Genomic DNA, 27,561 nt, shown 5'->3' with positions numbered 1-27,561 from the left:
CTCTGCATGAAAACTTTGGTTGACATTTTCCACAGTTCATTCTCTAAATGATGGCTCTTAAATTTCTTTTCTTCCTTTTTTTTTTAATTTTAGTTCCCAGTGCTGTCAAAAATATTCATATTTCTCCCAATGGAGCAACGGATAGCCTGACAGTGACTTGGACCCCGGGTGGTGGCGATGTTGATTCCTACGTGGTATCAACATTCAGACAGAATCAGAAGGTTGACTCTCAGACCATCCCCAAGCACGTCTCTGAGCACACGTTTCATAGACTGGAGGCAGGGGAGCAGTACCAAATTGTGATTGCCTCGGTCAGTGGGTCACTAAGGAACCAGATAGACGCACTCGGGCGGACAGGTGAGTCCCTGCCTGGAGAAGGGCCAGACTGTAGAATGCTCATGGTCCTCCAGAAAGAGTCAGTGAAGGCAGTTGGCCGTTCACAAGTTGAAATTCCAATTTTAAAACCACCTAAGTTTGTGTCCTTCACTGTGATTTCAAAAACCTTTCTCATTTTTTCTACGCATTTTTCTTCCTTAACAGAGATTTCCAAAACAAATCAAAGGTAATTGGAAACCTCCTCATTTGAATAAATGTTTATACTTGCTAAATGCTGTGAAAATTTTAATTTTAACAAGACTTTATGACTGTGCATTTTTCAAAATTTCACCCTTCTCTCAAAATTCTTTAAGAAAAAAATATCCTTCTGCCATCTTCTTTACCTATGATAGCTAAAGACCAAGTATCAGATGAATGAGTAATGGATATATTTATTTATGTTAATATTCTCACTTATTGTATTATTTTTTAGACAAAAATAATTACCTGCAATATACCAGGCATTTAAAATGATATTTAGTCACACTACAAGAGAGATCATTGTCTCTATCCTATAGATGAGGAAAGTAAGCCTCAGAAAGTTTACAAAGCATTACCAAGGATACATGTAATGACACCTAGAGCTACAAACCAAATCTAGGTTCCTCTGGCTCCATGCCCCTCTACTGTGATGCAACACTTCTTAAGCCTCCCATTCCTGGGACCACTTATTTTGTTCTGGGCCCTGGGGTCTTTATGCCATGCCCTGCTATGCCTCTATTTCATATCTAGAGCTACACTCTACACCTTTAATCTTGGTTCAAGCAAGGGATTATGTTAGAAAGTGAGAATTCAGTAGCAAGATAGAGCCACTGACTTCAAGAACCTTATAATCTAGTGAAGAAGACAGAGAGGTAAACAGGCAATTACTATACAAATTATGGGACATTACAGGAACCAACAAGAAGAATCAGTTCAGGTTTACCATAGGAAATAATATTTAAACAAAGATCAGGAGGTCTTTCTTCCAGGTCTTCCCAGTAAAGTTTAAGTTGATTTGGTTGCAGCAGAAAAAGCAAAGACCTGGGGGTGAGAGAAAGCATGGCCCATTTGAGGACCTACATACTACGTAATATGCTAGAAATAAGAATGTGAGCCGCGTGGCCAAGTAAGTAGAGAGATCAAATCATGGGAAGCATTGTATACCCAGCAGGGTGCTTTAGAGTTACAGAGAGCCATTCAAGAATATGCTAGGTGAACCCATGGGAGTAACAAAGTAAGAGACAGTGACAATAAGGTATGCAAGAGATGCTGTTGTCCTAAGATGCTATTGTCCTAAGAGAGAAGGAGAGAGCAAACAGATTCAAGGTATATGAGATTTAGTACACAGCGTTTTAAAGACTTGTGTTTAATTCTCTGTACAAAAATAAGAGTGACAATCTAAGTGTCTGACTGGGGCCAACAGAAATACAGGGAAATAAGAAGGTTGGGGAAGGGAGATGAGGAATTCATTTTGAGCATTCAGTGTTGGGTGTCCGTGGAACATTCAGGGAGAGGTGTAATTCATAAAACAGGAGAGAGATCTGAACTGAAAGTTTAAATTTGGGAGTCATCACTATGTGAATGACAGTTCAAACCATGGGAATGAATTAAATCTGAGGAGATTATTTAGAATGAAAAAATAAATGAACCTAGAATGGAAAATATTATTAAAAATATTTTGCCTTGGACATCAGGAACACAAATACTATCGTATACTGCTGCTTAAGTCAAGGCTGGAAGTTTTGATATGAGTTAATATAGGGAGTATAGTCTAAACAAGACAGTTCAGTCATCCAAACTATTCATTGCATGAAAATTTGTCCAGTGTTCTTCTCCTCTTTGGAAACAGATATGCATCACTCTGCATGTTCTTCTGTGTCACTTTAACTAAACGTACTACCTGTTTGACTTTAAGATCCTGACTAAATTCAGAGGGAAAAATGAAGAATCAAAATAGCTATTCAGACAATTCAGACCAAGAAATGCTTGTGCCTCTTTACTTCCAGAGGACACACAGAAAGTATCAGTGTGACACAAATAAGGCAGGGGCATTGGTCTTCTATCAGCAGATTTCAGAGAGTTTTTCTCAACCGATTTCTTTACCCTTAGTGATATTACTAGAGTTTTCTTACTTCTCTTATTTCATTGTAGTTCCAGCATCTGTCCAGGGACTAAGTGCAGACAATGCATACAGCAGTCATTCCTTAATAGTAAGTTGGCAAAAAGCTGCTGGTGTGGCAGAGAGATATGATGTCCTACTTCTAAATGAAAATGGAATCCTTCTGAGTAACACATCAGAACCAGCTACTGCTAAACAGCACAAATTTGAAGATCTAACACCAGGCAAGAAATACAAGATACAGATTCTAACTGTCAGCGGAGGGCTCTTTAGCAAGGAAGCCCAAACTGACGGCCGAACAGGTAATTAGTACCATTTAATATTTTTTTACCAAATATCTCCCTGTCTACTATTGTATAAGACCATAATATAAGAGGGGTGAAGCAAAGTTGGAGGTGATATATTTTCTTGGCACCGTAGAAGCATTCACACTGTCTTACCAATTCTACATCAGTTGTGCTATCTGCACAAATTTCAGCCCACCACACTCCAATTCAGATTTTTCATTAAAACTGTCTCTCTTAGTTTCCTATTGCTGCTATAATAAATTGCCACAAACTTAGTGGCTTAAAACAATACAAATTTATTATCCTATAGTTCTAGGGAGTTAGAATCTGAAAAGAGGACAAAAATCAAGATGTCAGGTGTCAGCAAGGCTGTGTACCTTCAGGAGAATTTAGATGGAGAATCTATGCCTTGCAAGCTTCTAGAGGCTGCCCACATTCCTTGGCTCATGACCTCTTCCAGCAAGGGAATCACTCCAACCTCTGCATCTGTTGTCTCATCTCCTCTGCTTTCCTGCCTCCCTCTTCCATTCTTTAAGAATTCTTGTGCTAGACCTAAAATAAGGCACCATGAGCAGGCACCGTGGTTCTCCACCACTGCCTCCTCCTGCAGCTAACCACCTGTGGGCCCTTGCCACCACAAGGACTGAGAGCTGGTACCACAGTTCCTGCCACTGTATTTTCCTGCTGCCATCTCCCCCTGCCACCTGCCACCTATGGGCCTGAGCTACTGTCTGGAAAAAAGTAATAAGAGTTCTCAAACTATTCCAGAAAATTAGGAAGGCATTCTTCCAAATTCATTTTACAAGGTCAACATTACCTTGATGCCAAAACCAGAGAGGGACCCAACAAAAAAATAGAGAACTATAGACCAATATCTCTTAATGAACACAGATGGAAAAATTCTCAACAAAATACTAGCAAATCAAATCCAACAGCACATCATTAAGATCATTCATCATGACCAAGAGGAATTTATCTCAGAGATGCAAGGATGGTTCAACATAAATATATCAACAATTATAATACATCACATCAAAAAAATGTACAAAAATCTTAAGATAATCTCAACTGGCTCAGAAAAAGCATTTGATACAAGTCAACATCCCTTTATGATAAAAATTCTGAACAAATTAGTTGTAGAAGGAACAAACCTCAACATAAGGGCTATAATATAACAAACCCTTACCCAACATCATAGTGAATGGGGGAGAAGCTGAAAACTTTCCTCTAAGATCTGGAACAAAGCAAGGATATCTACTGTCCTATTCTTAGGACTAAGAATTGACTAAGAATACATAGTACTGGAAGTCTTAGAGTAATTGGACAAGTAGAAAAATAAAATGCATAAAAATAGGAAGGGAGGAAGATAAATTATCCCTGTTTATAGATGATATGTTCTATCTATAGAAAAACCTAAAAACTCTACCAAAAGACTATTAGACCTGATGAATTCAGTGAAGTTAAAGAATATAGACTTAACATAAAAAATCAGTAGCATTTTTATGCACCAATAATGAGATTGTTGAGAAATAAATCATAAATCGAATCACATTAACAATTGCGGCAAACAAAATATAACTAAAAATAAACATACTCAAGGAAGTGAAAGAATTGAAAATTGTAAAACTGATGAAAGAAACTGATGAAGACATCACACAAAAAATGGGGAGACCTCCCACAGACAAAGCAGCCTAGAGTAAAGAAACAAAGCTGGAAGTATCACACTTACCCAACCCCAAAATATACAACAAAGCTGTAGTAATCAAAACAGTATGGGATTGGCATAAAAACAGACACAGAAGAGAGAACCCCAAAATAGCCCCATGCATTTGTAGCCAACTGATTCTCAACAAAGCCACCAAAATCCTACATTGAAGAAAGGACAGACTCTTCAATAAATGGTGCTCAGAAAACTGATTTTTATATGCAGAAGATTGAAACTTGACCCCTGTCTCTCTCATCCTATGCAAAAATGAACTTGAAATGGGTCAACGACCTGAATGTAATACCGGAAGCTATACTAGTAGATGAGTAGGAGGAACAGTTCAAGACAACAGGATAACAAATAATTTTTTTAATAAGACCCAAAAGCTCAGAAAACAAGAGCTAACATAGACAAATGGGATTATATCAAACTAAGACACTTCTGCACAGCAGTCACCAGAGTGAAGAGATACCTACAGAAAGGTGAAAATGCTTCTGCATGCTATTCATCTGACAAAGGATTAATATTCAGAATATTGAAAGAACTTAAAAAACTCAATGACAAAAACCCAAATAATCCAATTTAAAAATGGACAAAGGATATGAATGGATACTTCCCAAAAGAAGAAATGGCCAGTAAATTTAGGGGAAAAATATTTAACTTCATTATCCATTATGGAAATGCAAGTCAAACCACAATGAGATGTCACATCACCCCAGTTAGAGTGTCTGTTATCAAAAAGACAAGAAATGTTAGCTAGGATATGGAAAAAACGAAATTCTCTTTTACATACTGTTGATGGGAATGTAAGCAGTACAGTCACCAGGAGGTGTTTTTCCTTTCTTTTCCACCCACTTTCTTCTCCCTTCCCTCCAATAACCATGCCTTAGCCCTTGTGGACATTCAAAGCCAGTCTTTTGATCTTGAACCCAGGGCCTTGTGCTTACAAAGCAAGCACTCTACCAACTGAGCTACCTCCCCAGCCCTCTAATCTAGTTCTTAATGTTAGAAAAACATTTAGTCACCCAGATCAGATTAATAGTTATTTTAAATCCCAAAAATGTCGGTGAAAATAATTTCTCATTACTATTTTGTTTTGCTTTTGTTCTCTTGTGGCTTTGGTTTTTTTTAAATTAATAGTCTCAGCAACAGTAATTCAGACTTCAGGTTTCTTTGCTTTGGGGCTCCATGAAGTCAGTTTTTTTTTTTTTTTTTTCTCGACAGGTAGTGGTATTTACTGGTGGGAATAATGAAGGAGGTATCATAGTAGAAGCCCTCACGAATGTAAAGCCCACCACTTCTCCAGGGCAACAAGATTGGGATGTATTTGACCCCATACCCATAGAGAATGAGCTGCTTCTAATCCACCATGTCTTCAAATTCATCCTCATTAAACTTACGGAAGCCCTACTTATTTGAGATGTGGATCTTCTTGTGACCAGGGAACTTGGACATGGCACTGCATAGGGGCTCAGTCACATGATACTTGTTCTGTAGCTTGGTATAGATGAACATGACGACTTGCCCAATGTGAGCCCTGACTGCATGTCCTGGAATTTCCCTAAGGTACTTCACATACCGCCAATTGGTAACAGTACAAGATCAGAGACATGAATGTCCCCTGGAAAGGGTTATCATCAGGGTCACTGAGGGCAACCCATATAAGTAGCAGGCTCTCTATTCTACTGAGGAGGATGTTGTTCATAGCCAGTGCAAGTCAACATATCTTAGAGGCAGAGGCAGATACCACCTGTTTTTGGTTGAGTGCATCCACTCAGGTGTTAATCCTGGGTGGACAGAATCAGGGACATGCCAAAATTTAGTCTTATTTGTTGCTTCTTGGCTTTTCCAGTCCCAGCAGCTGTCACCAATCTGAGGATCACAGAAAACTCCACTAGACACCTGTCCTTCAGTTGGACTGCCTCAGAGGGAGAGCTCAACTGGTACAACATCTTTCTGTATAACCCGGATCGAACTCTTCAGGAAAGGGCCCAAGTGGACCCACAAATCCAGAGCTTCTCTTTCCAGAACTTGCTACAAGGTCGAATGTACAAAATGGTGATCGTGACTCACAGTGGGGAGCTGTCTAATGAGTCTTTCATATTTGGTAGAACAGGTAAGACCCAAACCCAAGCAGGAGTAAATAGCAAGAAAGTCCTCTCAATGTTCGCTGCCTCTTCCATGATTTGTTCCTAGTTCCCTATTTGTTCTTAGTCCCATAAATCTGTGACCTTCAGTCTTTTTGATACTAAATGAGACTTTTGATTGTAGATAAACAGTTAGTGGGCCTTTTTTCACTGGCTTCTGATTTTTTTTCTTTCACTTATTTTCCCCATAGTACTTGATGAAAAATGAATATGGTTCCTCTTTTTGCCAGCAAACTGTACAAGAGGGTTGTAATCCACCATAGCTCTATTCAATCCATGTCCTTCAGCTTCCTACAAAAATAAGAATAATAATTTGAGAAGAAGGCAGGTCCAGAGAAGGGCAACCACAATTGGACAGACAAGCAGTGATTGCTTTGAATTGGAAACTTAGCACTAACTGAAATGAAAACAGGATTCCAGGACAGGGAGGCTGTCTCTCTGAGCTGCAAATAAAAAATGGAATCTCCTATTTTTCTATTGTTTGAGTCCTTTATCTCTTCTTCAATTTTTTTTTCTCATGTGACAGTAGTGTTTGCTCTTATGTGCCAAGCATATAAGGTCCTGACCCCTGAGAGCTCTGCATTAAGGAGAGAAGAGAGGGCCAGGACAGCAGATTTTAAAGGGGGATGACATTGAAACATCTTAAATTCCTTGAAAGAAATGAATGCTGTTGTGACAGTGACTTAGCAGGACAAGACAATACTTTAAACAGAGGAGGCATCTTAACTGAGTCCCAAAGGTGAGAGGAGCCTTGTGAAGAACATATCCCAAGGGCACCCATCAGGTGTCCACTGAAGGCAATGAAAAGGAGCAGTGATGAGCTTGGAGGACAAAGAGAATTATCCGCGTGTTACCATTTCCAGGGCAACCTGCCCTCTGCACATTGTCCCTTACCTGCTCATTGATGTTTAAAGCTCCTCCAACAGGGGCAACAGTCTTCCCTGGCCAAGAATAGCAAAGCTTAAATATGCATGGAGTGCGTGGCAGGTGCCTAATTTATACAATGGTAGAAGTGACTGTTAACCCTTCTTTCCTTAAGTGAGATTGTACCAATGTAGATTTTGATAAGAGAGAGACTAGAAAACTAAGGGCAGAGGGAGAAGTAAACAGACTCAGAGAGAAGTTATTGGTCATTTGCTTCCATTTAGATGTCTCAGATTAGAAGGAACTAGAACCACTAATGAACATTTTTCTGGACCTTTTATAACCTAAGTGACAAACTACTTCAGTAGTAATCATTCATAAATGTTTCATTTTGCCTGTTTGTCAGGGTGCATGTGGCAACTATATGGAAGCTACCACCTGTTTTGTTTTAATTTGTACCATGTCTACAGCCCACGTACCCCTTAGCATAAGTGACCCAAAATGTAGCTAAGAACTGATTCCATAATCCGTTCTGCTCACCTGCATGGCCATCGCAGCTCATGTCCTCACCTGGGGGCCAAATGCCTTTACTTCTGTTTTATTCACAGTGAACTTTTCTTCTATTTAAGTCCCAGCTCCTGTGAGTCATCTCAAGGGATCCAATCGGAACATGACAGATAGCCTTTGGTTCAGCTGGAGTCCAGCCTCTGGGGACCTTGACTTTTATGAGCTGATTCTCTACAATCCCAATGGCACAAAAAAGGAAAACTGGAAAGACAAGGACCTGACAGAGTGGCGTTTTCAGGGTCTTGTCCCTGGAAGGAAGTACACACTGTGTGTGGTAACTCACAGTGGAGATCTCAGCAATAAGGTCACAGGGGAGGGCAGAACAGGTAAGAAGCCCAGGCACCAATTACCAAGCATTGGTGAGAAGCAACTTCCTAATATACATTGTAATTATGTCTTTAATGACAAGAAAAATAATCAATGATGTGACAAGTACTAGTTCCTGAACTTGAAAAGGCACTAGGATACACTGGATAAGAGAGACATTCTTTGGTCAAAAGGGATTAAGTCCTTAACTTTGAATATTTACCTGTATGCAGCCAGGTAGGTCACTGAACATCTCTAAACTTCAGTTTTCCTATCTGTAAAATGGGGATAATGATATATAGCCTTATTGTCTTGCTCTGACCAGTACTTTCTAAATTTTTTTTTTATCTTGAGCGCACTTAAATAATATCTGTATGCTACCTGGGGTCAATAACAAGGCTCTTTAAAACTGGGCATAATTATCTATGAACCCCAGCCCTGATCGAATCCTTGACACACTTGTAATCCATTTGGGGCATATCCATACTCTATAACACATTGGTAAGGAATCTCTAGGTATGAATGTTAAAGAAAAAATATATAAAACATTTGAGGATAGTGTCTTATAGATAGTAAATACTATAAATGAAAGTTCCTACTACATCATAATCAATGATCTTATTTGTACATAATAAAGCACAGATGTAATTATGTGAATTTTCACTTTCTCCTACATACAGCCCCAAGTCCTCCCAGTCTTTTGTCATTTGCTGATGTTGCAAACACATCTTTGGCCATCACCTGGAAGGGACCCCCAGACTGGACGGACTACAATGACTTTGAGCTACAGTGGCTCCCCAGAGATGCACTCACTGTCTTCAATCCCTACAGCAACAGAAAATCAGAAGGACGCATTGTGTATGGTCTTCGTCCGGGCAGATCCTATCAATTCAGTGTCAAGACTGTCAGTGGAGATTCCTGGAAAACCTATAGCAAACCAATTTCTGGATCTGTGAGGACAAGTATGACATGTTTTTCTATTCTCCAATTTCAGAGGGAGTGAGAGGAAGTATATGTTCAACATCATATCCCAATGGGACTTGGTTTGAATACACATTTTTATTTGAGGCTGGTTGGATTTGGATTCAGGTAGAAGTCTCCATACATGTCTTCATGGAATATGAAGAAATAATCCCTACCTTCATGGAGGTTGGGTGGGAGGTACTATCCTTGAATAGACAATTATACTTTGTGATGAGGGAAGTAAATGGCACTGTAAAATGCATGTTAGGGGCATCTGACCCAATACAGATCTTCCTAGAAGAAGAAAATCCAAATTGAAATATAAAGAGAGAGCAGGATTCACCAGGTGAATGTGGGGAAAGAAGTGGAGAATATTCCAGGCAGGAAGAATAAAATATTTCAAGTCAGGAAGTAAAGGGAAAAGTCTGCTAATAGAAGAGTAGAAAGTAGTTGGCCAGAACATGAAAGGTGATAAATAAAGAGAATCAGATCATAAAATGTCTTGTATGCTGTGCTAACAATTTTGAACTTTATTCTGAACCAATTGAAACCACTCAGATCCACAGAGATAGCATAATCATATTTACACTTTAGCAAGTCACTCTGAGTACATTGCAGAGAACAGATTAAAAGGGGGAAAACTAGAAGCAAATAAATAAGTTAATACCCAGTGAATGTAACTTCCTAGATCAGTTATTGGTTTTTGATAAAATATGTAGTTGAAAATCAGAAATTTAAATGAGAAGTTTTTTTTATTTATTCAATAAATACTAAAACTATGACAGGTATAACTTGTGTTCAATATTGTATCCAAAGAGCAGTTTGGGATCAGATAGCTGTGTGTGAAAAAGAACTCGGAGTTCTGTTTCATAGCAAGCTCAGGATGAGTTTTCAGTGGCTTATTTTAGATGGTGTCAATTGAATCTGTTAAGCAGAACACCATGCACTGGTTACCAAATCCAGGACAGGACTCAACACTTTTGCCTCTTGCATCTTGGTATTGGAGTCACCAAGGGAAAACCAGTGTAGTCAAGCACTGGATGGAACAAAACTTTGCTCAGAGAAGAGATCAGACAAGATCAGATTTAGCAGTACGCATCAGCCCCCATAGTCAGTGGGTCTCTCCTAACTGCTGTTGCTGGGCAAGTGGCAAAACTCATCCCTTTCAGGTAGTAGTAGAAGTATTCTGTACCCCTCCTCAGAGGACAGATATAGATAGCCTTGGTGTTGCCCAGGTACCCTGTGATGTAGAACAGAAGAACATATTTTGAACATGCAAATGGAAAAGAAATGCACACACAGAGTGATCAGACCAGTATAAGCCATGGTGCTCTTGATCTCTTATGAGAGAAATGTTCCAACCCAAGGTCCATTCTTACCCAGCCACGTGGGGCATCCAATGATTACACACATAAGACCACCTTTACCAAGAGCATCCCAGCTACCCAGTGTAAGAGCTCATGCAATGCCAGTAGAGGCAGGGTTTGTACATCACATCTGGACTATCATATTCCGTCCTGAATGCTAGAATTTAAGAGAGATATTTTCCAAATGGGGCATGCTCCAGAGGAAAACACCAGCACACAGAGGGACTCAACTCTGTGTTTTATGAGGAATGAATAATGGCACATATTTATTTATCTAGGATTGTATTAAAACTGGGTAGGGCTGTGGGTAATACACAACCTAAAATAACAGAGGCTTAAACAAAATAGAAGTTTATAGTTCTTACATAAAACCATTCCATGGGTTGAGGGTGTGACTCAGAGAAAATTGTGTAGCATGCACAAGAACCAGGGTTCCATCCCTAATACCTCAAGAAAAAAAAAAAAAGCCATTCCCATACTCACTTTCTCACAGATATGCTCTAGCCATGATGAACAATTTGCAGTTATCACCTTTGCTTATTCTTATCTTTGCTCTTCTCTAAGTAAGGTGTTTGGCTTCTTTCAGGAGTTTATAATTGCTTTTGTGCAGTGTGAAAAAAATATGCTCACTTGTACATTTTGGACATTCATCCTATTTGGTGTTCTCTGAGCTTCCAGAATCTCTGGTTTGGTATCCAACATTAATTTGTAGCAAATTCTCAGTCACTCTTTTTCAAATACACCTTCTATTCCTTTCTTTCTCCTCCCTCTGTTATTCCCACCATGCCTGTGTTATGCCTTTTTTATTTGTTCCACAGTCCTTGGGATGTTCTGCTCTGTTTTTTCCAGTCTTTGTTCTTTTTTTTTTTTTCCCTAGTTTTGCAGGTCTCTATTGATATATCCTCAAGTTCAGAGACTCTTTCCTCAGCTGTGTCTACTAATAATTCCATCAAAGTCACTCTTGTTCTTATTACAGTATTTTGATCTCCAGCAATTCTTTTTGGTAATTTCCAGTTTATATCACCAGTCTATTCTTGTGTGTTGTGTACTTCATCCCTTAGTGCTTTATCATATTCTTCATTATTGTTTTAAATTCCTGGTCCAATCATTCCAACATCCCTGTCATGTCCAATTCTTGTTCCAGATGTTTCTTCATTCTTTTCAAACTATGTTTTTGGCCTGTTGATATGCTTTGTAAAAAAAATTTTTTTAGAACCAAGCATGAAGTACTGGGTAAGAGGAACTGCTGTGATAGCCTTTGGTGATGTGGCAAGTTGGGGAGCGAGCTTTGGATACTGACTAGATGAGTACATCTCATTCCTTTAGTGAGTTGGTGCCTCTGGACTATGAGCATCGAAGTGCTTCTCATGCTTCTCATTCTGCACTGCCCCCACTTAGGTGGGAAGGAAGGCTAGGGTGGGCTGGAACCGAGTAATTCTCTCCTCGCTGGTCAGTTAAGCTCTCACAAAACTCCCATCAGGTTAGGCTCTGATTATTTTTTCCTGAGGGTGGAACTTTTTGAGAGCAGAGTGCTCTGATGTACTTCAGAGTGATGTTTTCCCCTCCTCCTGCCAGAAGTACAAGGGGATTTTTCTCCCATATTTATCTTGAGAACCTTATCAAGCTTCCAGAACAAAAACTCACAATTGTGTGGGGGTTTCCCACATCTGGGTCATCCCGCAGTTTCTAGCTCTCAGATTTACCCACACTGAGCCTCCAGCAATTCTTCAATTATAGCTTTGGTTTTCCTACCTGAACCTGAATTCCTGTGGTGGTCTTCAGCCCATGAGTGTCTGCTTTGGTGAACCCTAACTTCCATATTCACCTGTCTGTCTCTGTACTTTAGAGGATAGCAGTTTGCCCTGTGTCCACACTTCTCTTACAGATCCAAGAAGAGTTGCTAATTTTGTGTCTGTTTAGCTTTTCACTTGTTGGAATAGAGGGACAGCTTCTAAACTGTATTCATGCAGAACCAGAAACGAAAGCAGTCTTAGTGAAAAGGACTGTGACTTGAGTCTTGGAAGACGGGGAGGATTTAGAGGTCAAGAGGAGAGAAGAGACATTGAAGGAAAAGGTTGAAGCAAATTCCCATGATATTCTTTCTGCAAATTATCAGAATTATGGATTTGGCAGGATGCCTTGAAAGATTTTCTCTAAGTCTGGAAGAGAAACGTGTCATTGGGACTCAGCTGTGACTTATTTTGAAGGGAGTTCAGCAGATCAACAAGCAGTTAGTGTTTTGAAAGACACAATTATTGCCTGCCTCAAGACCCAGTTCTTCCTCTATACCAAAATACCTTTGTTAATTTTTTTCTTAAAGTCATCTTCACCTAACTCCTTGTGACTTAGCTGACATCTGTAGACCTTGATATGAAACAAGAATTCTTGTGGTGTCACAAAGATGCTGGATGAGTCAAAGCTGTGATTGTTTAGGATAAGAATTTCTATAGTAAAACATGTGTCAAGAGAAGGTGTTGTATTACAAACCAGAGCACTAGGTATTGCCATTGTAAGGGACTACTGGGTCTACACATAGTTCCTGGAAAATCATCTATGTAACGGGTCCTTCATGAGTTGAAAGAATGATCTATTCTACAAGCAAGACCAGGGTCATCAGCTGTGCAGGCACTCAGAAACCCATGCATAGAGAGACCCTACACTTGCCTCAATTCTCTGATGTTAATGGCTTAAAATTCTTCATTTTGGAACATTGGGCATCACATTTTCATTTGGCACTGGACCCTGAAAATTCTGTAGCTAGTCTTATCTACAAGGTATATAAGTGGACATATAATTTTAATTTGGGGAGGTGGAGAAAGTAGAAACGTAAGGAAAGGACAAAATTTTGTAAGAGGGACCATAAAAACCTAACAACAAAGTGGAATTGGTTTTTTCCCCATTCAGTGTCCTCGAGGAACATATAACTGCCTTTCGCCTTATTTTTCAAATCTCTCCCTACAACATACAATGTTTCAGTGAGCTTATTTGATAGGTTGATCTCACTGAGTATTGCCCTCTGAAAACTCTTACTGTATTTTGGGCTGTGGGCAGTAGAACAGTTTACCCTTGAAATATACTTTATATCAAGACTTTCAACTCCTGAAATGAAACTGAGTGGCATAGACCTAGGTTTTCAAGTTCTAGTCCAGAATTTGAAGGTTCCTGAGAAACTTCTAAAGAAAGAGGGTATGCAAAGGGAGGGCTTGGTCCCATTCTTGCTTAGCATCTCTGATCCGTCAAAGCATACTTACAACACAGGACCACAGCCCTTCTGATTTTATGTCTTGGGAGTCTGAGAACTTTTCTTATTCCATTCTAATTAAAATTTATAAACTACTCATCTCAACTGTCTGATTTAGTTTCATAGCAGGTGATTAGAGATGGTAGACATACAGCTAGCTGCAGCTGCCTCAGAGTTTGGTTACTGACTTGCACAGTCTCCTAAGGGCTTTGCCTTCAGACTGAATCTTTTACTCATTGCTGTGTCATTCACAAGTAAGATCAGCTACCGTTTATTGAGTTGCTACTATGTGTCAGCTACTCTGTTAAGCAGAAGAAAACTGGATGGTGATAAGCAGGGAGATGATAGAACAGTATGACATATGTGGGAAGCAGCTTCAGCACCTGGAACTTGTCATGTGAACAGGGAGGGGCAGTAAAGAATGGAGGAGGGGCACAGAAGTCAGGATCTCGGGGACAAAAAAATTGATAATGTCATTTCTTAATTTCATCATTATTAGAGTTTACATTTATTAAGTAATTACTATGCTAGCCACTGTTCTAAGTGGCCAGTCATGTCCATCACTGAATCATTATTAGAACCATATGAGGCAGATACTCTTAATTTCCTCATCTTACAGATGGAACAGGGATATAAATTAATTTGCTCAAGAGTACAGCACTGGTAAGCAGAATTTGTATTCAGTCTGACCAAGTTGCCCTTTTAACCTCAAAACTACTCTTCCTCCCCTTCAACCTGACTTCTGTCACATGATTTCAGTGTTCCCATATACATTTGTGTTTTTTAATCATGTTATTTGGTGATTTTCTAAAAGGGCAGCATTTTAATTTTCAATTTTTTTTTCAAAGTGAGATCTGGCAGCCAAAAATTCCCTTGAAGACCCATAAGAATTTATTTTTCCTCAAAAAACAATGCAAATAAATGATGAGAACTATGTGTTGAGCTCTCAGAACTAGTTGGACGTAAAGGCGCTGAAAACCAAAATGATCTCCCAGAGTGCTGAAATGCGTCTCTTTCCCTGTCTCCTTTAGAGCCGGACAAAATACAAAACCTGCATTGCCGGCCCCAGAACTCGACAGCCATTGCCTGTTCTTGGATTCCTCCGGATTCTGACTTCGATGGGTATAGTATTGAATGCCGCAAAATGGATACCCAAGAAATTGAGTTTTCCCGAAAACTGGAGAAAGAAAAATCTCTGCTCAACATCATGATGCTGGTACCCCATAAGAGGTACCTGGTGTCCATCAAGGTGCAGTCGGCTGGTGTGACCAGTGAGGTGGTTGAAGACAGTACCATCACAATGATAGACCGTAAGTGTCCCTGGAGCTGTGCATGGGGCCTCCTGTCACACAGGACAAGGGACTTTGCACCTTTCTACAATGTATCCAACTATTCACTTGGATACTGTTCCCTTATACATAAACTTATCACTTGAAGAAGAGGACCCAAAAGGCCCCAGAAAATGGAAACATTTTTCTGGGTAAAATACCCTAAACAACAAGCAAGTTAAATGATCTTAAAGTACCTGAATGGGTTAGTATCTAAATACATCACTTTGCCTGATATAGTTAGAGCTATAATGGAGGTTTTAAGCAATTTATTGCTACAACTTCAGGAAATCCTGCTGAGGAGCTGCCTCTTTCATTATATTTAATGTGCCACTGGCAAATCACTTCCTCTGCCTGCTTTCCTTCAGGAAAGGATTTCTTGATTACATGTTTTAAACACATACACTCTGTCACACACTGAGTCTGATGTAGGTGAGTGGAGTCCATTTCCCTGACTTGTTGAGGAGATGAGAGCAACATTGTGACCCCTCTTGGTTCCTTCCCCACCTCTTTTTCCAGGTCCTCCTCCTCCACCTCCACATGTTCGTGTGAATGAGAAGGATGTGCTAATTAGCAAATCTTCCATCAACTTTACTGTCAACTGCAGCTGGTTCAGTGACACCAACGGAGCTGTGAAATACTTCACAGTGGTGGTGAGAGAGGCTGATGGTAAGTTAATGTGAGTTAACTAATTCTACTGTTAGATGGAGAATTGCTTTCTCCAAGGTCATGTGGGGCTCCTTCCATGACAAGTTTTTAAGAGTAGAAAAGTTAATTTTGATATCATTCAGCTCTATCTCTGCTGGATACAGGGAGATGTAACAAAAAACTGCTCCAAAACTCTTTTGGCAATAAAGCCTATTACCCTGGGTTTAATGATTAAATGGGAGGATAATAATAATCATAACCATCATTAATTGAGCCCTTACTATTTGCCAGGCACTGTTGGAGATGCACAACCTGTATCAACACACTCAGTCCTCTCAGGACTCATCAGTCTTGCTCATTACTCTTTTGTTCTGCCATTAAACAGCAATGTACCTCAGTTCTTCACCCTTCTGTCTCTCAAATACCATAACCAACTATATACTCCCAAACCACCCACATACTCACAAAAATATCCAAAAGCTTGAAAGAGGCAAAAGATGTTCATGAGAAGCATTCCTTCTTTACTGAATTTTGAATGGTATGTTTCACTCTCTAGTTTCCTAAATTACTCAGTGGCTACCTAATTCCTATAGACAGACAAATACTAGGTAAAAGTTATCACAACACTCCATACAACCACTGAGTGTGGACTCACAGCTTATTATATCAGCATTTGTCAAATTACCAGTCAGAGTTATATTTAGGGTATGCATTTGTCATTGAGGTTCAGTGTGTTATTTCTCCAAAAGAGATGCTTGTGCCTAGAATGGCACTAATATATATTACCTCCCTAATATTTTTCAAAAGTGTTTAAGGTGTTGCACATGAATTTCTTAAGCATCCCTGACAATTCTGACCCATTTGTAGGTAAGGAGAGAACTTGAAACCTAACAAACAAAGGAGCAATTTCTAGGCTAAATGGTATTTTAGTCTCACTGGGTACCTAACAGTCTATGTGCTTTGACATTTTATTTAATTGTACTAAAGCTGGTTATGCATAATTGATTAAATAATTTCAAGCGTCAGTAGTGCATCCCAAATTTATCTACACCTTGTAATTAAAGATGAATTTGTGAACTGTGGCAAAACTTTAAATTTAATTAGGTTGCAATGAAGATATTTTACTAAATGAATAAAAGAAGGTGACCAAAAAGAAGTCACACCAATAGCAGCTTCAAGTTCTACAGCCAGATAGATAGGTTTCCGTTATTGGTGTCCATGGAGATGGGTTATAATCCCATGGTGATCCTTAAGATAACAGTTCATCTCCTATAAATGTCATGTATAGCTATATGCTCATTCTAAAAGCAACATTCCTTTTCAGCTATTGCCAACAAAATATTTCCTTCATAGGAAAGGCAAATTAGTGTCAAAAGAACTAACCAAATGCAAGTAGTCATCTGGATTTGCTTGTCAGCAGGGAGCTCTCCTGACTGGAGGGTATGAAAAGGGAATTTGGGAGAGAAGGAAAACCAGAGAACCTTTTGAAAGGTGACTTTGGTATTTAGGAAGGGACATGAAGACTTGGGAAAGTGAAAATAGAATTAAAGAAAAACCCCATAAAAAGCTCTACTCAGAACCTTTCTAAAATGGGGCTTGGGAATGTGATGTTGAAAGGACCTCAGTTCTTGGGATAAATCTATCTCGATCACTTCCTTCTCCTCTACCAACCAATCTGCATCCTCAGACAAAGCAAAGTATAAAACCAATAAACTAGAAAAAAACAATATTTCCAAGATGTACTCATTGTGAGCAAATTTTATTAAATAAGAGTCCAGGATGCCATAATGAACCCCACAGTACCACACCTTGAAGTTCATTGTAAATGGTATTTCATCTCTATAATATTTATCTTCCTAATTACACTTTTCTACCACCAACATCAAAATTAGTTCTCAGTGCCAAAACACACAGCAGGCTGGGCGGACAAGGGAAGAGTTCTGGGAAGAGCTCTGAGTGAGGGACCAAATTTGAGCCAGGATTAAATTGTACTCAAGATAACAGAGCCACACACAGAGCAATTATCAAAGTGGGAATGGTGCGAGGAGTGTTTCTTGTGGGACAACTGCTCTGGCCAGGGACGTGATTTCTGTTATCTGTTCTCTATTTCCCAGGTCATAGGGGTTTCCTTATTAACTCAACTGCAGCAATTATTGGCAAGGCAGAGAGCTTGTGGAGCAGGTCTACTCTCACAATGGGGAGTTGTCCAGCTTTCTGGAGTTGCTGCACATTTTTTATTGGTTCATTATAGTTGTACATAGTGATGGGATTTATTGTTCCATATTCATACATGCACAGAATACACAATATAATATAATTTGGTCACTATCACTCCCAAGCACTTCCCTGTGGGTCTAATTATCATTTGATGTGATGAACTAATCTCATTTTATTTTCCTAGAAAAATGATGATATACATGTATGTGCATGTTATGTATACAAAATTTCTTTTAGAAAAAGTGAACTAAAATTAATTTCACCAGGAGACTTTCACAGAGATCATAGAATCTGTAATCTGGGATGACCAGAGAGAGTGGATAAAGAGGCAGTCTTAGAAACCTAGATAGAAATCCCTCAAGCCACAAGAAAGGCAAGTCCTTAACTGTGGGTTTTCTCCTCCAGGCAGCGATGAGCTGAAGCCAGAACAACAGCACCCTCTCCCTTCTTACCTGGAATACAGGCACAATGCCTCCATTCGAGTGTATCAAACCAATTATTTTGCCAGCAAATGTGCCGAAAGTCCTGACAGCAACTCCAAGAGTTTTAACATAAAGCTTGGAGCAGAGATGGACAGCCTAGGTGGAAAATGCGATCCTAGTCAGCAAAAATTCTGTGATGGACCACTGAAGCCACACACTTCTTACAGGTTAGATGCATTACCATTGTTTTGCTAGAAGGGACATGCTACATTACAAGGAGCTCAGCTATCTGAGCATTTGCTGGATGTGAGCTTCTGAGATTAATAGCTTATGTTACAATGATACTCTACATTTTGCTGGGTGATTTATAAAAGTTGGAATCCTGCCTCCATTCTCAGGTAATGTGTAAAGAGAGCTCTCGGCATTCTACAAAAGTTGCAATTCATTATGTGAAAAACCGAAGGCTTTTAATAGACTGTTTTTTCTCCTACATCTTCTTTAATATGAGTCAACTAATTTATGACCTTACCTATTGTGAAAATGTCCGAATAGACTGAGTTTAGGGAAACTCAAACAACATGAGTTTATATCTTCTGCTCTTAATGAGAACTGAAATTATTTCATTTACCTTTTGAGGCATGTAAAGATGAAGGTGCTCTGTGGTTCAGCAGAACTCTGAAAGGGAAAGAGTTGCTGAATGAGTAGGGACACCCTTTCCTCCCTCTGAGATGGCAGGTGAAAAACAGCAGCCATTTGGCCTGGGCCACAGGAAGCAGCACTGCCACTGGCATGTCCTTACAGCCCTCAAAATTGTGCTCTTGTTCTGCACTGTGTTTCCAGAAAGCAAGTAGAAGCAGAAACATGTATCACTCAGGGTCCTCAAGGAAAATGAAGCCTACACTCTTGGATACAAGTCTATAGGCATCCAAGATCATTACTTCTGTAGAGGATGTACCCTCTTAGCCAGGTGTTAACAGAGCTGATACCCAGACAGTATGGCAGCCAATCAAGTTCTGCTTGGTTCAGTTCCCATTCTGGTTGGTGAGGGCTAAGGTCTCGTTGACTAATACATATTCTGAATATAACTCCTAAGTCTTAGTAGAAGAATCTTTTCTGCCATTTCCAAAAGGAGACTCTGACATAACATCACACCTAAGAGATTTCTTAGTCCCTCCTTTACCTCAACAAAGGCAGGAAGGTGGTTTTTCTAAAACAAAAAAGTCACTTTGGGCAAGAACTAGGCATAGTAGTTATTTCTGCCCACAACTTACCACCAGCTTGCTATTACCTCCCAGGCAACGTCAGCACTTCCAGAAGAAACATGCACAAACTTATTATTGTTATGCGCTTCAAGACCATATAAGCCTACTTGAAGGAAAGGAGATCTGAGTGCAAAGGAGAAACATAGGCAAGATCAGAATTTGGGGTCCTTTAATTCCTGAAGAATCAAAATATGCCTCAGGTCCTTGGCTACAGGAAACCTGAGTATATCTCCCAAGGACTATTTTCACTTCAGAGGTGGAAAATTAAGGCTGTCTTGTTCATTTGCTTATTAAGGGAGAAGAGAAGATGACTCCTTACGTTAGACCCCCTTTATTCAAGGAGGATATGTTCCAAGACCCTTAGTGGATGCCTGACACCACGGTAGTACTGAAGGCTTTAATGCTTTTTCCATTTTGACTAAATAATTATCACACACTGTGGCATAACTTTTGTCATTTGAGTTACGTCAACAAAACTAGTACAAATGTCTTTTTCCTTTTTCAAAATTCCATGGGTAAAAGATTCATTCTTATCATAGACCTTAGCCATCTCAGCTTGTAAATTTTTTTCTTTATTAAGTCAAGAACTTTCACATTATACCTAAAGGAAGCACTTTTCAGCTTCTCTTTGGCATATCTAAATTGCCAGCTTCATTATGCTTGCACTTTGGGGCCATTATTAAATAAAATAAGGGTTACTTGAACATAAGCACTGCTAGACCTTGACAGTCAATCTGATAAGAAGACAGCTATTAAATGATTAACAGGTGGGTAAGCATACACAGTGTGGAAATGCTAGACACAGGGATGATTCACCTCCTGGGCAGGAGTGCAGAGTGAGATTTCATTATGCAACTTAGAATGATGGTGTGCAATTTAAAACTTCTGAATTGCTTATTTCTAGAATTTTCCATTTAATATTTTGGGATGGCAGTTGACTGTGGAAAACTGAAACTGTAGAAACTTAATGTGTTTAAGGGAGGGCAGTTGTACCACATTTCATAGAGAAAGCAAGAGAGAAATTGTAGACGATTTGTGTCTTCCAACAGCCAAGCCCTCAGCACCCTGCCTTCCTGTCCACAATAACTGTGGAGGTCTCTGGAAGAGCCCCTGCATTGGAGTTCCATCTGTGCTACCTTTTAGCTATGTGACCTTGTAAGCAGCTTTTCAGCTCTTACTCCTCACTTTCTTCATCTGTGAGAGATCCAAACCTGGGCATGTCCTTATACATTAAGGTCTTCCTATTTTTCCCATTCACTTACAAGAGCTCATCTCCTACCATTTGCCCCAAGTATACCTGCCCACTTTCTACCCCCTCATTCCTGCCAATTCCCTGAATGTGGCATGGCTGTCCTATACCTCTGAACCTGAGCATGTTCTTTTCACTCTCTTTGGGTTGCTTTCTACTCTTCTCTGACTGGTTTTGAAAGTCAGCTCAACCTTCAACTGCCCCATACCATCCCTGTCAATCCCTGACTAGGCAGTTGAGTGCTTCCGCAGCTCCATTGCCATAGCATCCTGTCCCTGTATCCCTCTAATCCTGCTTTTAACCCTTTTTCCTCCCTCTTCACTAGGCTGTGAGAGCTCACAGTCTAATAGGAGAGAGAGAGAGAAGTGTCATTGGTTACAGAACAACATGTCAAGCACTTGGCACAAAAGAGGTACTCTTGAAATGTTTATGAACAAATAAGGGAATGAGCCAGACAACCTGTGAATGTTACCCATTCTTGTTGTAGCTTAATTAACTCATGGTGCACATATTTATTTTCTAGATGTCAACTTTCCTTTATTTCTCCAATATGTTTGGTTCATCCCTGATAAAGGCTTGCAGGATCAAGCAGGATAAGAGGAGGCATAACCTTCCAAAATATGTGGGAAAACTACAAACTAAGCAGCCTCTTGTGTGATGGCTGCCAATCATTCCTCAAAGTAGTCAGAACTGTGCCTGTCTCAAGGTGATAATCACCACAGTGACCCTCCATGCTGTCAGGCATCTCCCCCCACTCCCAACCAAAAGGGAATAAGTAAATGGGGAAAAAAAACTTGAAAAATAAACATCAGAATTGAAAACAGATGGAAAATATGAGGTATAGGTGATATGCAAGTTTATTATGTCAATGAATATAGGTTCCCATTCATTGCCGGATTCCTGTTACCTGTATGTATCATTGGCCTTGTTCCCCATGTAAAGAGAAAGGCAGATCGTTAGGGTGAGAGACAGTTTGGAGGTTATGAAAATGCTGATCTAGTTTTGTTTTTATTCTAAATAGCATAGCAGTCTGACCACAGTCAGGTAGTTAGCTTCTCCTGACCTCATTTTCCTCAAGTGAAGGAAACCAAACCATGTGGTCACAAATTTTCTGCTATACAGTTATGATTCTGGATACATTTAAAGTTGAAATAATTACTATCAGATACCTGCTCATTAAAGGAATATCTCATTCATATTATGATATTTTTCATGCTGATGACTTATTCAGTGAAGGATTTCTTATGTTCCCCATGGAGGGTGGTTGACCAGGTGCTGGGGAGATAGATAAGTAGATGAGGCCCCTGCTTTCAAGGAGTTTATAATGTAGAAAGGAAACATATCTATAAAATATAAGTAGAAATGTTGACGGGCATCAGAAGGATATAGCTAAATAAATGCTGTGAAGATTCAGAAGACTTCTTTGAGGATGTATCACTTTAACTGGGCACCAAAAAGGATAAAAGGATTTAGAAGTATGGAGATGGGAACAGTCTGAAGAGTCAATGTGGAGGGAACAGTTGGAGTCAAAACGTGGAGACAAAATTACACAGATTGTTTAGAGAAGAACAAGGAGTCCAGTTTCAAACAAGGGCTACATAAAAGAGGTAGAAGGAAAGACTGAGAAATAGGATGTGACAGGACTGTGGGTGGGTACTAAGTGCTAGGCTAGGGAATATGGTTGTGGTGTCCTTGTTTAGAAAGAGTTGTAAGAGCGGAGTTCCTGCTGACCACTCATTGTAAGCCAAGCATATGCTAGGCCACTGTCTCCCTCCTATGTTCCCAAAGATCCCTGCATCTATTTTGTAATTTATTTTGATGTCAGTGATTCCTCGAATTTTAGAGCAGAACACAGCAAGGTTGTTATATCCCATGTTTTTATTTTATAAATGGAGGAACTGAGATATACAGAACTTTGGGGAGCCTTTCCTTAATCAGCAGCAGAGCAAAAGCTAGACTTCAGATCCTCTGGTTCTTGGCCCAGGCTCTTCTTGGCATTCCTCCAACAGAAGTCACTGTTTTTAGCCAAAAATTACATCAAGAGGAAGTAGGAGAGAAAAGTCCGCACTAGGAGGTAGAAATGGAGTTTGGTTTTCTTTCACCAGTTATCTCTGTGATCTTGGACAAAAAGACATGGAATCTCTACAGGCTGCAAGTTCCAAACCTCTAAAGTAATATAATAAACTTCCTTGTTCTGTTCAAGACATTTGGAGATGAATAGAACCATGTTTGTTAAAGTCCTCCCACATTTATAAATGCCTACACCAATATAAGAAACTCTTATCATCAGAAACACTCTTTTCAATTTCCAAATATATAATAAATTAACAACACACACAAACTCTTTACCTTCTTGTTTAACATACAGTGATTACTTGTTACCCTTTGCAGACCTTTCCCAATGTATTTCCAGGATCTTTTAGAGCTGAAATTAAAGATGTGGCTGATCAGTGCCATCTTCATGTTTATTTCACACTTGAACCTGGGCATAAGTTAGGAGGAGGAGCTAAAGGATCAGAATTATTTGCCCTGCACTCTGCCTGCTTAAGCATTACTTCAGGGTCTGGCCAGATAACTTGGTATTAAACAAGTAGTTTTTTTCTTAAAGGATAAAAGAGTCTTCCATTTACTTTCACTGGGTTTAAATTAATGGTAGCAACAGTCTTCCTACATAGAACAAGTCTAACATTCTTATGAGTAAATCTTCAAGGGAATCTTCAGTAAATCTTATCAGGGAATCTTTAAGATAGAAGGAACTCAAGTCATCTCAACCAGTCTTTAACTTAATGCAGAGCTACCCTCCTACAGCTTCCCTGGGAATTCATTCTACTCCCACGTATGCTTAAATCTGCACCAAAAACTGGGAGCTCACTACCTACGAAGTAGCTCATGCGGTAGATGTTAGACCATGATTTTACGTTCCTGAACTCCTCCCTCCTTATGACTTCAGCCTGCTGAGCCTAGTTCTACCTTTAAGAAGAAAATCAATCACTTCCCTTTCCCTCTTTCACATGTCAGCTTTCCTTAAATCTGAAGCCAACGCTTATGTTCCTCTAAGTCTTCTCTATCATCATCCTGGTCAGTCACCTCCAATGATTTCTAATTCTTCCTACTGTATGCCCCCAGACATTGAGTACCACCCTCCAGACTGGGCCTGATTCATGCCAAAAGCATGACAAGTAGGTGCTATGGTGGGGATCATAGGCTTTCCATTCAATGGAGCTTACAAATCTGTTTTAGTAGCTCTGTCTTGCTTGTTGAATTTTAGACCAGCTGATTGGCAGTTACTATCTCATGTGGATGAATGGACAGCTACTTTAGCAGTTTTCCTGTCCAAATGATTGGAATAACTCTAAATATCAGCTAGAGAGCTCTAAATCAATGCCTCTCCATGGTGCTAAATTTATATTCCAAGCAAAGCTCACCATCTTTCTCCAGTATGGCTCACAGTTTCTATCAGTGGTGCCATTGTTCTCCTGCGTGACTTGAGCTCAAGTCTTTCTCTCATCTTTGATTCTTCCCTTCTCATTTTAGCCTCAGCCCCATCTAGTCCCCCTCAGTACCTTTCATAGTCTTCTTTCCATCCTCATTGCCATTGCTCCAGGTCAGGGCCCCATATCCTTGACCTGGATTGTTGCAGAGTCTCTTAACTGAGCTTTCTGCTCCCAGTCACTCCATCTTCTTCAACCTAATAGTTTTCTCCAACTTCCAGTGTTCTTTATTTGCAATTTAATATGTGCCTTTCTGTCTTACTACTTGCCCTATTTGTTTATATTCTATTTTTCAACGTTGGTTGGTTGTTTTGTAGTACTGGGGATTGAATCCAGGAGCTCTCTACCACTGAACTACATCTCCAAACCTTTCTTTCACTTTTTATTTTGAGACAGGGTCTTGCTAAGTTGTCGCTGGCTCTTTGTGGTGCCAAATCCACGGGTATTTGTCACCGCCTGCAGCAACAATTTGCACGGGTCTTTATGGGTGGTGGACTGGAAACTGAGCTACTTCTATTTCTGAGCTACTTCCTTACTTGCTTGTTTATAGAGGATAGAGGAAATGAGGTTTACTTGCTTTGAGAGGAGAGAGAGAGAGAGGCTTTGCTTATCGGAGAGAAAGAGAAACTTTGCTTAAGAGAGAGAGAGACTACACTTTCAGAGATCCATATCTTCTTAGTTCTGCTGCTTCTTCTTAAAGGTGCGTTCTGCATCCTGTGAACTAAGGGTGCATCTATCTGAGGTGCTTTAGTGATGTGTCCCGTGTACTGCGATCTGTGATCTGCAACCTAAAGATGTATTCTCAGTTCTCCGCTCTGCAATCTGCCTTCCGCCGCTGCCCCTACTCGCTGCTTCTGCTTGCCGCTTCTTCTTCTTCCTTTCTGCTAATGGCTTCTCTGCTTCTTTCTGCTAGCTGCTGCTCTGCTTGCTGCTGCTCCTTACTGTCGCGCCCCCGCCCACCACCCACTTATATTCCCTCCAGGAGGGCGGGGCCACACCAGTTGCGATCAGGTGAGTAGCCAGCTGCCCTATCACGGCAAGGGTTAAAACGAGCAGGCCCGAGCAGGCGCACTGGGGAACACCTGTGCACGCGTTGTGCGCGTGGACTTAACTGAATACGGCCAGTGATAAATCACCTGAGTGCACTTATGTCAATTAACCTCCCCACCGCCAATGTGATCAGACGCCGTTCTGGCTGGCACAGCCCCCAACACTAAGTTGCCAAACCTGGCCTTGAACTTGAGACCTTTCTGCCTCTGTCCTCCAAGTTGCTAGGATAACAGGCATGCACCCCTGTGCCCAGTTCTATGTTTTCAAGTTTTGAAGACCAGAGACTGTGCATCTCTTTATAACTTCAGCAATCGGATATAAAGAAGGGCCTGGGGTTGTGACTCAGTGGTAGAGCACTTGCCTAAACATGTGTGAAGCACTGGGTTTGATTCTCAGCACCACATATAAATAAATGAATAAAATAAAGGTCCATTGACAACTAAAAACAATTTTTTTAAAAAGAAGACCTTTAATACATGTTTCATTTTGAGAATAATAGCAATGACATTAAAATATCTTTAGATAAAAGGCACATTAAGAAAAAAACTAATGCCAGAAAGATAGGGAGGTATGCAAGTTAAAATGACAATAACAGCAGCAATAATAATATTGACATTTGAACCACTTGACATCTCTAAAAGGCATTTTAGAAATCTGCTCCCCAAACTAAACTCTTTCTGGATCCTCCCAGACTCCTCAATCTACAACTCTATAGTCATCCCTCATGTCAGTAAATAGGACCTCCACTCTTCCAGTTGCTCCCCAGTCAGAACGTGTGAAATCATCCTTGATTCCTCCTTTCTTTCATACTCCACATCTATTGGCAAACCTTTCAACTCCTTCTTTGAAATATCCACCGCTTCTTACTACCTTCACCACTACCACCCTGGTCGAGGCTACCACTTCTCACTTGGATTATTGCAATACCCTTCCAACTAGTTTTCCTTCTTTTTCCTTTGCCCAACTATCCATTCTCCTTGCAACACAGTCAGGGGCATCCTGATGAACACTGTCCAGTAGTTTCCCATGTCACTTAAAACAAAACGTCAAAGTCTTCACCATGGCCTCTGAGTCTTACATGGTTTGATCCATCTACCTCTCTGATATCATCTCCGACCACTCACTCACTGAGCTTCCGCCAAGCTGGTCTTTCACTGTTTCTCAGAAGTCCCAGGGATGTTCCAACCTCAGAGCCTTATACCTCCAGTTCCCACTATCTGGAATGTGGGTCTGCCCCCCGAAACTGTCCACACACTCTTTCCTCTGATTTCTGTGCAAATGTCTCCTTCACTGACCACGTCAAGTAAACCAGTCCCACACTCTCTATTCCCATTGCTTTCTGTCTTCCTTATGCTGCTCTTTTCTTTTTCAAAGCACACATTACTATCTGCCATATTATATTTGTGGACTTATTGTTTCACTTTCTCTATGAGAATATAACCTCTGGAATGGTAGGAACTTTGTATTGTTCCTTTGCAGTATCCCTAGATCCTAGAAAGGGACTAGCACACAGCAGGAGCTCAATAAATATTTGATGAATACCTCAATGAATGAATGCATGAATCCAGGTTTATCTGATTCCATAATTCATATCCACCGTCCATGTGCAATGACCATATGCCCACCCTGTTTTCTCCTTATACACATTTTTCAACCAGTTCTATTAATTCGCACTTAATAAATCTTAAGTAAGTCTATTTTCTTTTCAGAATCAGCATTCGGGCTTTTACTCAGCTGTTTGATGAAGACCTGAAAGAATTCACAAAGCCACTCTACTCAGACACATTTTTCTCTTTGCCTATCACCACTGAGTCAGGTAAGGCTAACCTTTCATCCACCCTCATGTTCTGCCAGCCACTGTGTCACCTGAAAGAGCCTCTAGGGGGAGATCTGGTGACTTGCCTGATGGTGGGAGAAACATTATTTTCACATGGAACTTAATCTTTGTATGATCATGAACTGATGTGGATT

At 40.1% G+C, this 27,561-nt stretch overlaps 1 protein-coding gene and 1 non-coding gene across 3 annotated transcripts in view; one reads left to right on the top strand and one right to left on the bottom strand.

Moving 5' to 3' along the window:
• Positions 1 to 27,561, top strand: part of Ptprb (protein tyrosine phosphatase receptor type B) — a 116,747-nt gene that overhangs the window by 64,280 nt on the left and 24,906 nt on the right. For both annotated transcript variants that reach the window (XM_047549121.1, XM_047549122.1), the window contains 9 exons: positions 94 to 357; positions 2,509 to 2,778; positions 6,321 to 6,584; positions 8,109 to 8,372; positions 9,033 to 9,314; positions 14,955 to 15,233; positions 15,771 to 15,920; positions 18,522 to 18,765; positions 27,300 to 27,406. In XM_047549121.1, the coding sequence (XP_047405077.1) occupies positions 94 to 357; positions 2,509 to 2,778; positions 6,321 to 6,584; positions 8,109 to 8,372; positions 9,033 to 9,314; positions 14,955 to 15,233; positions 15,771 to 15,920; positions 18,522 to 18,765; positions 27,300 to 27,406 (2,124 nt within the window). The remainder of the gene's footprint in view (positions 1 to 93; positions 358 to 2,508; positions 2,779 to 6,320; positions 6,585 to 8,108; positions 8,373 to 9,032; positions 9,315 to 14,954; positions 15,234 to 15,770; positions 15,921 to 18,521; positions 18,766 to 27,299; positions 27,407 to 27,561) is intronic.
• On the bottom strand, positions 6,098 to 6,238 carry LOC124984114 (small nucleolar RNA SNORA70). The gene has a single exon (XR_007108574.1). It is a non-coding gene; the product is annotated as a small nucleolar RNA SNORA70 (small nucleolar RNA).

This window comes from Sciurus carolinensis, chromosome 4 (genome assembly GCF_902686445.1).
Source record: "Sciurus carolinensis chromosome 4, mSciCar1.2, whole genome shotgun sequence".
Classification (NCBI taxonomy): Eukaryota; Metazoa; Chordata; class Mammalia; order Rodentia; family Sciuridae; genus Sciurus; species Sciurus carolinensis.
The sequence above is the reverse complement of the archived record's forward strand: the minus strand, read 5'-3'. Positions and strand labels throughout refer to the sequence as shown.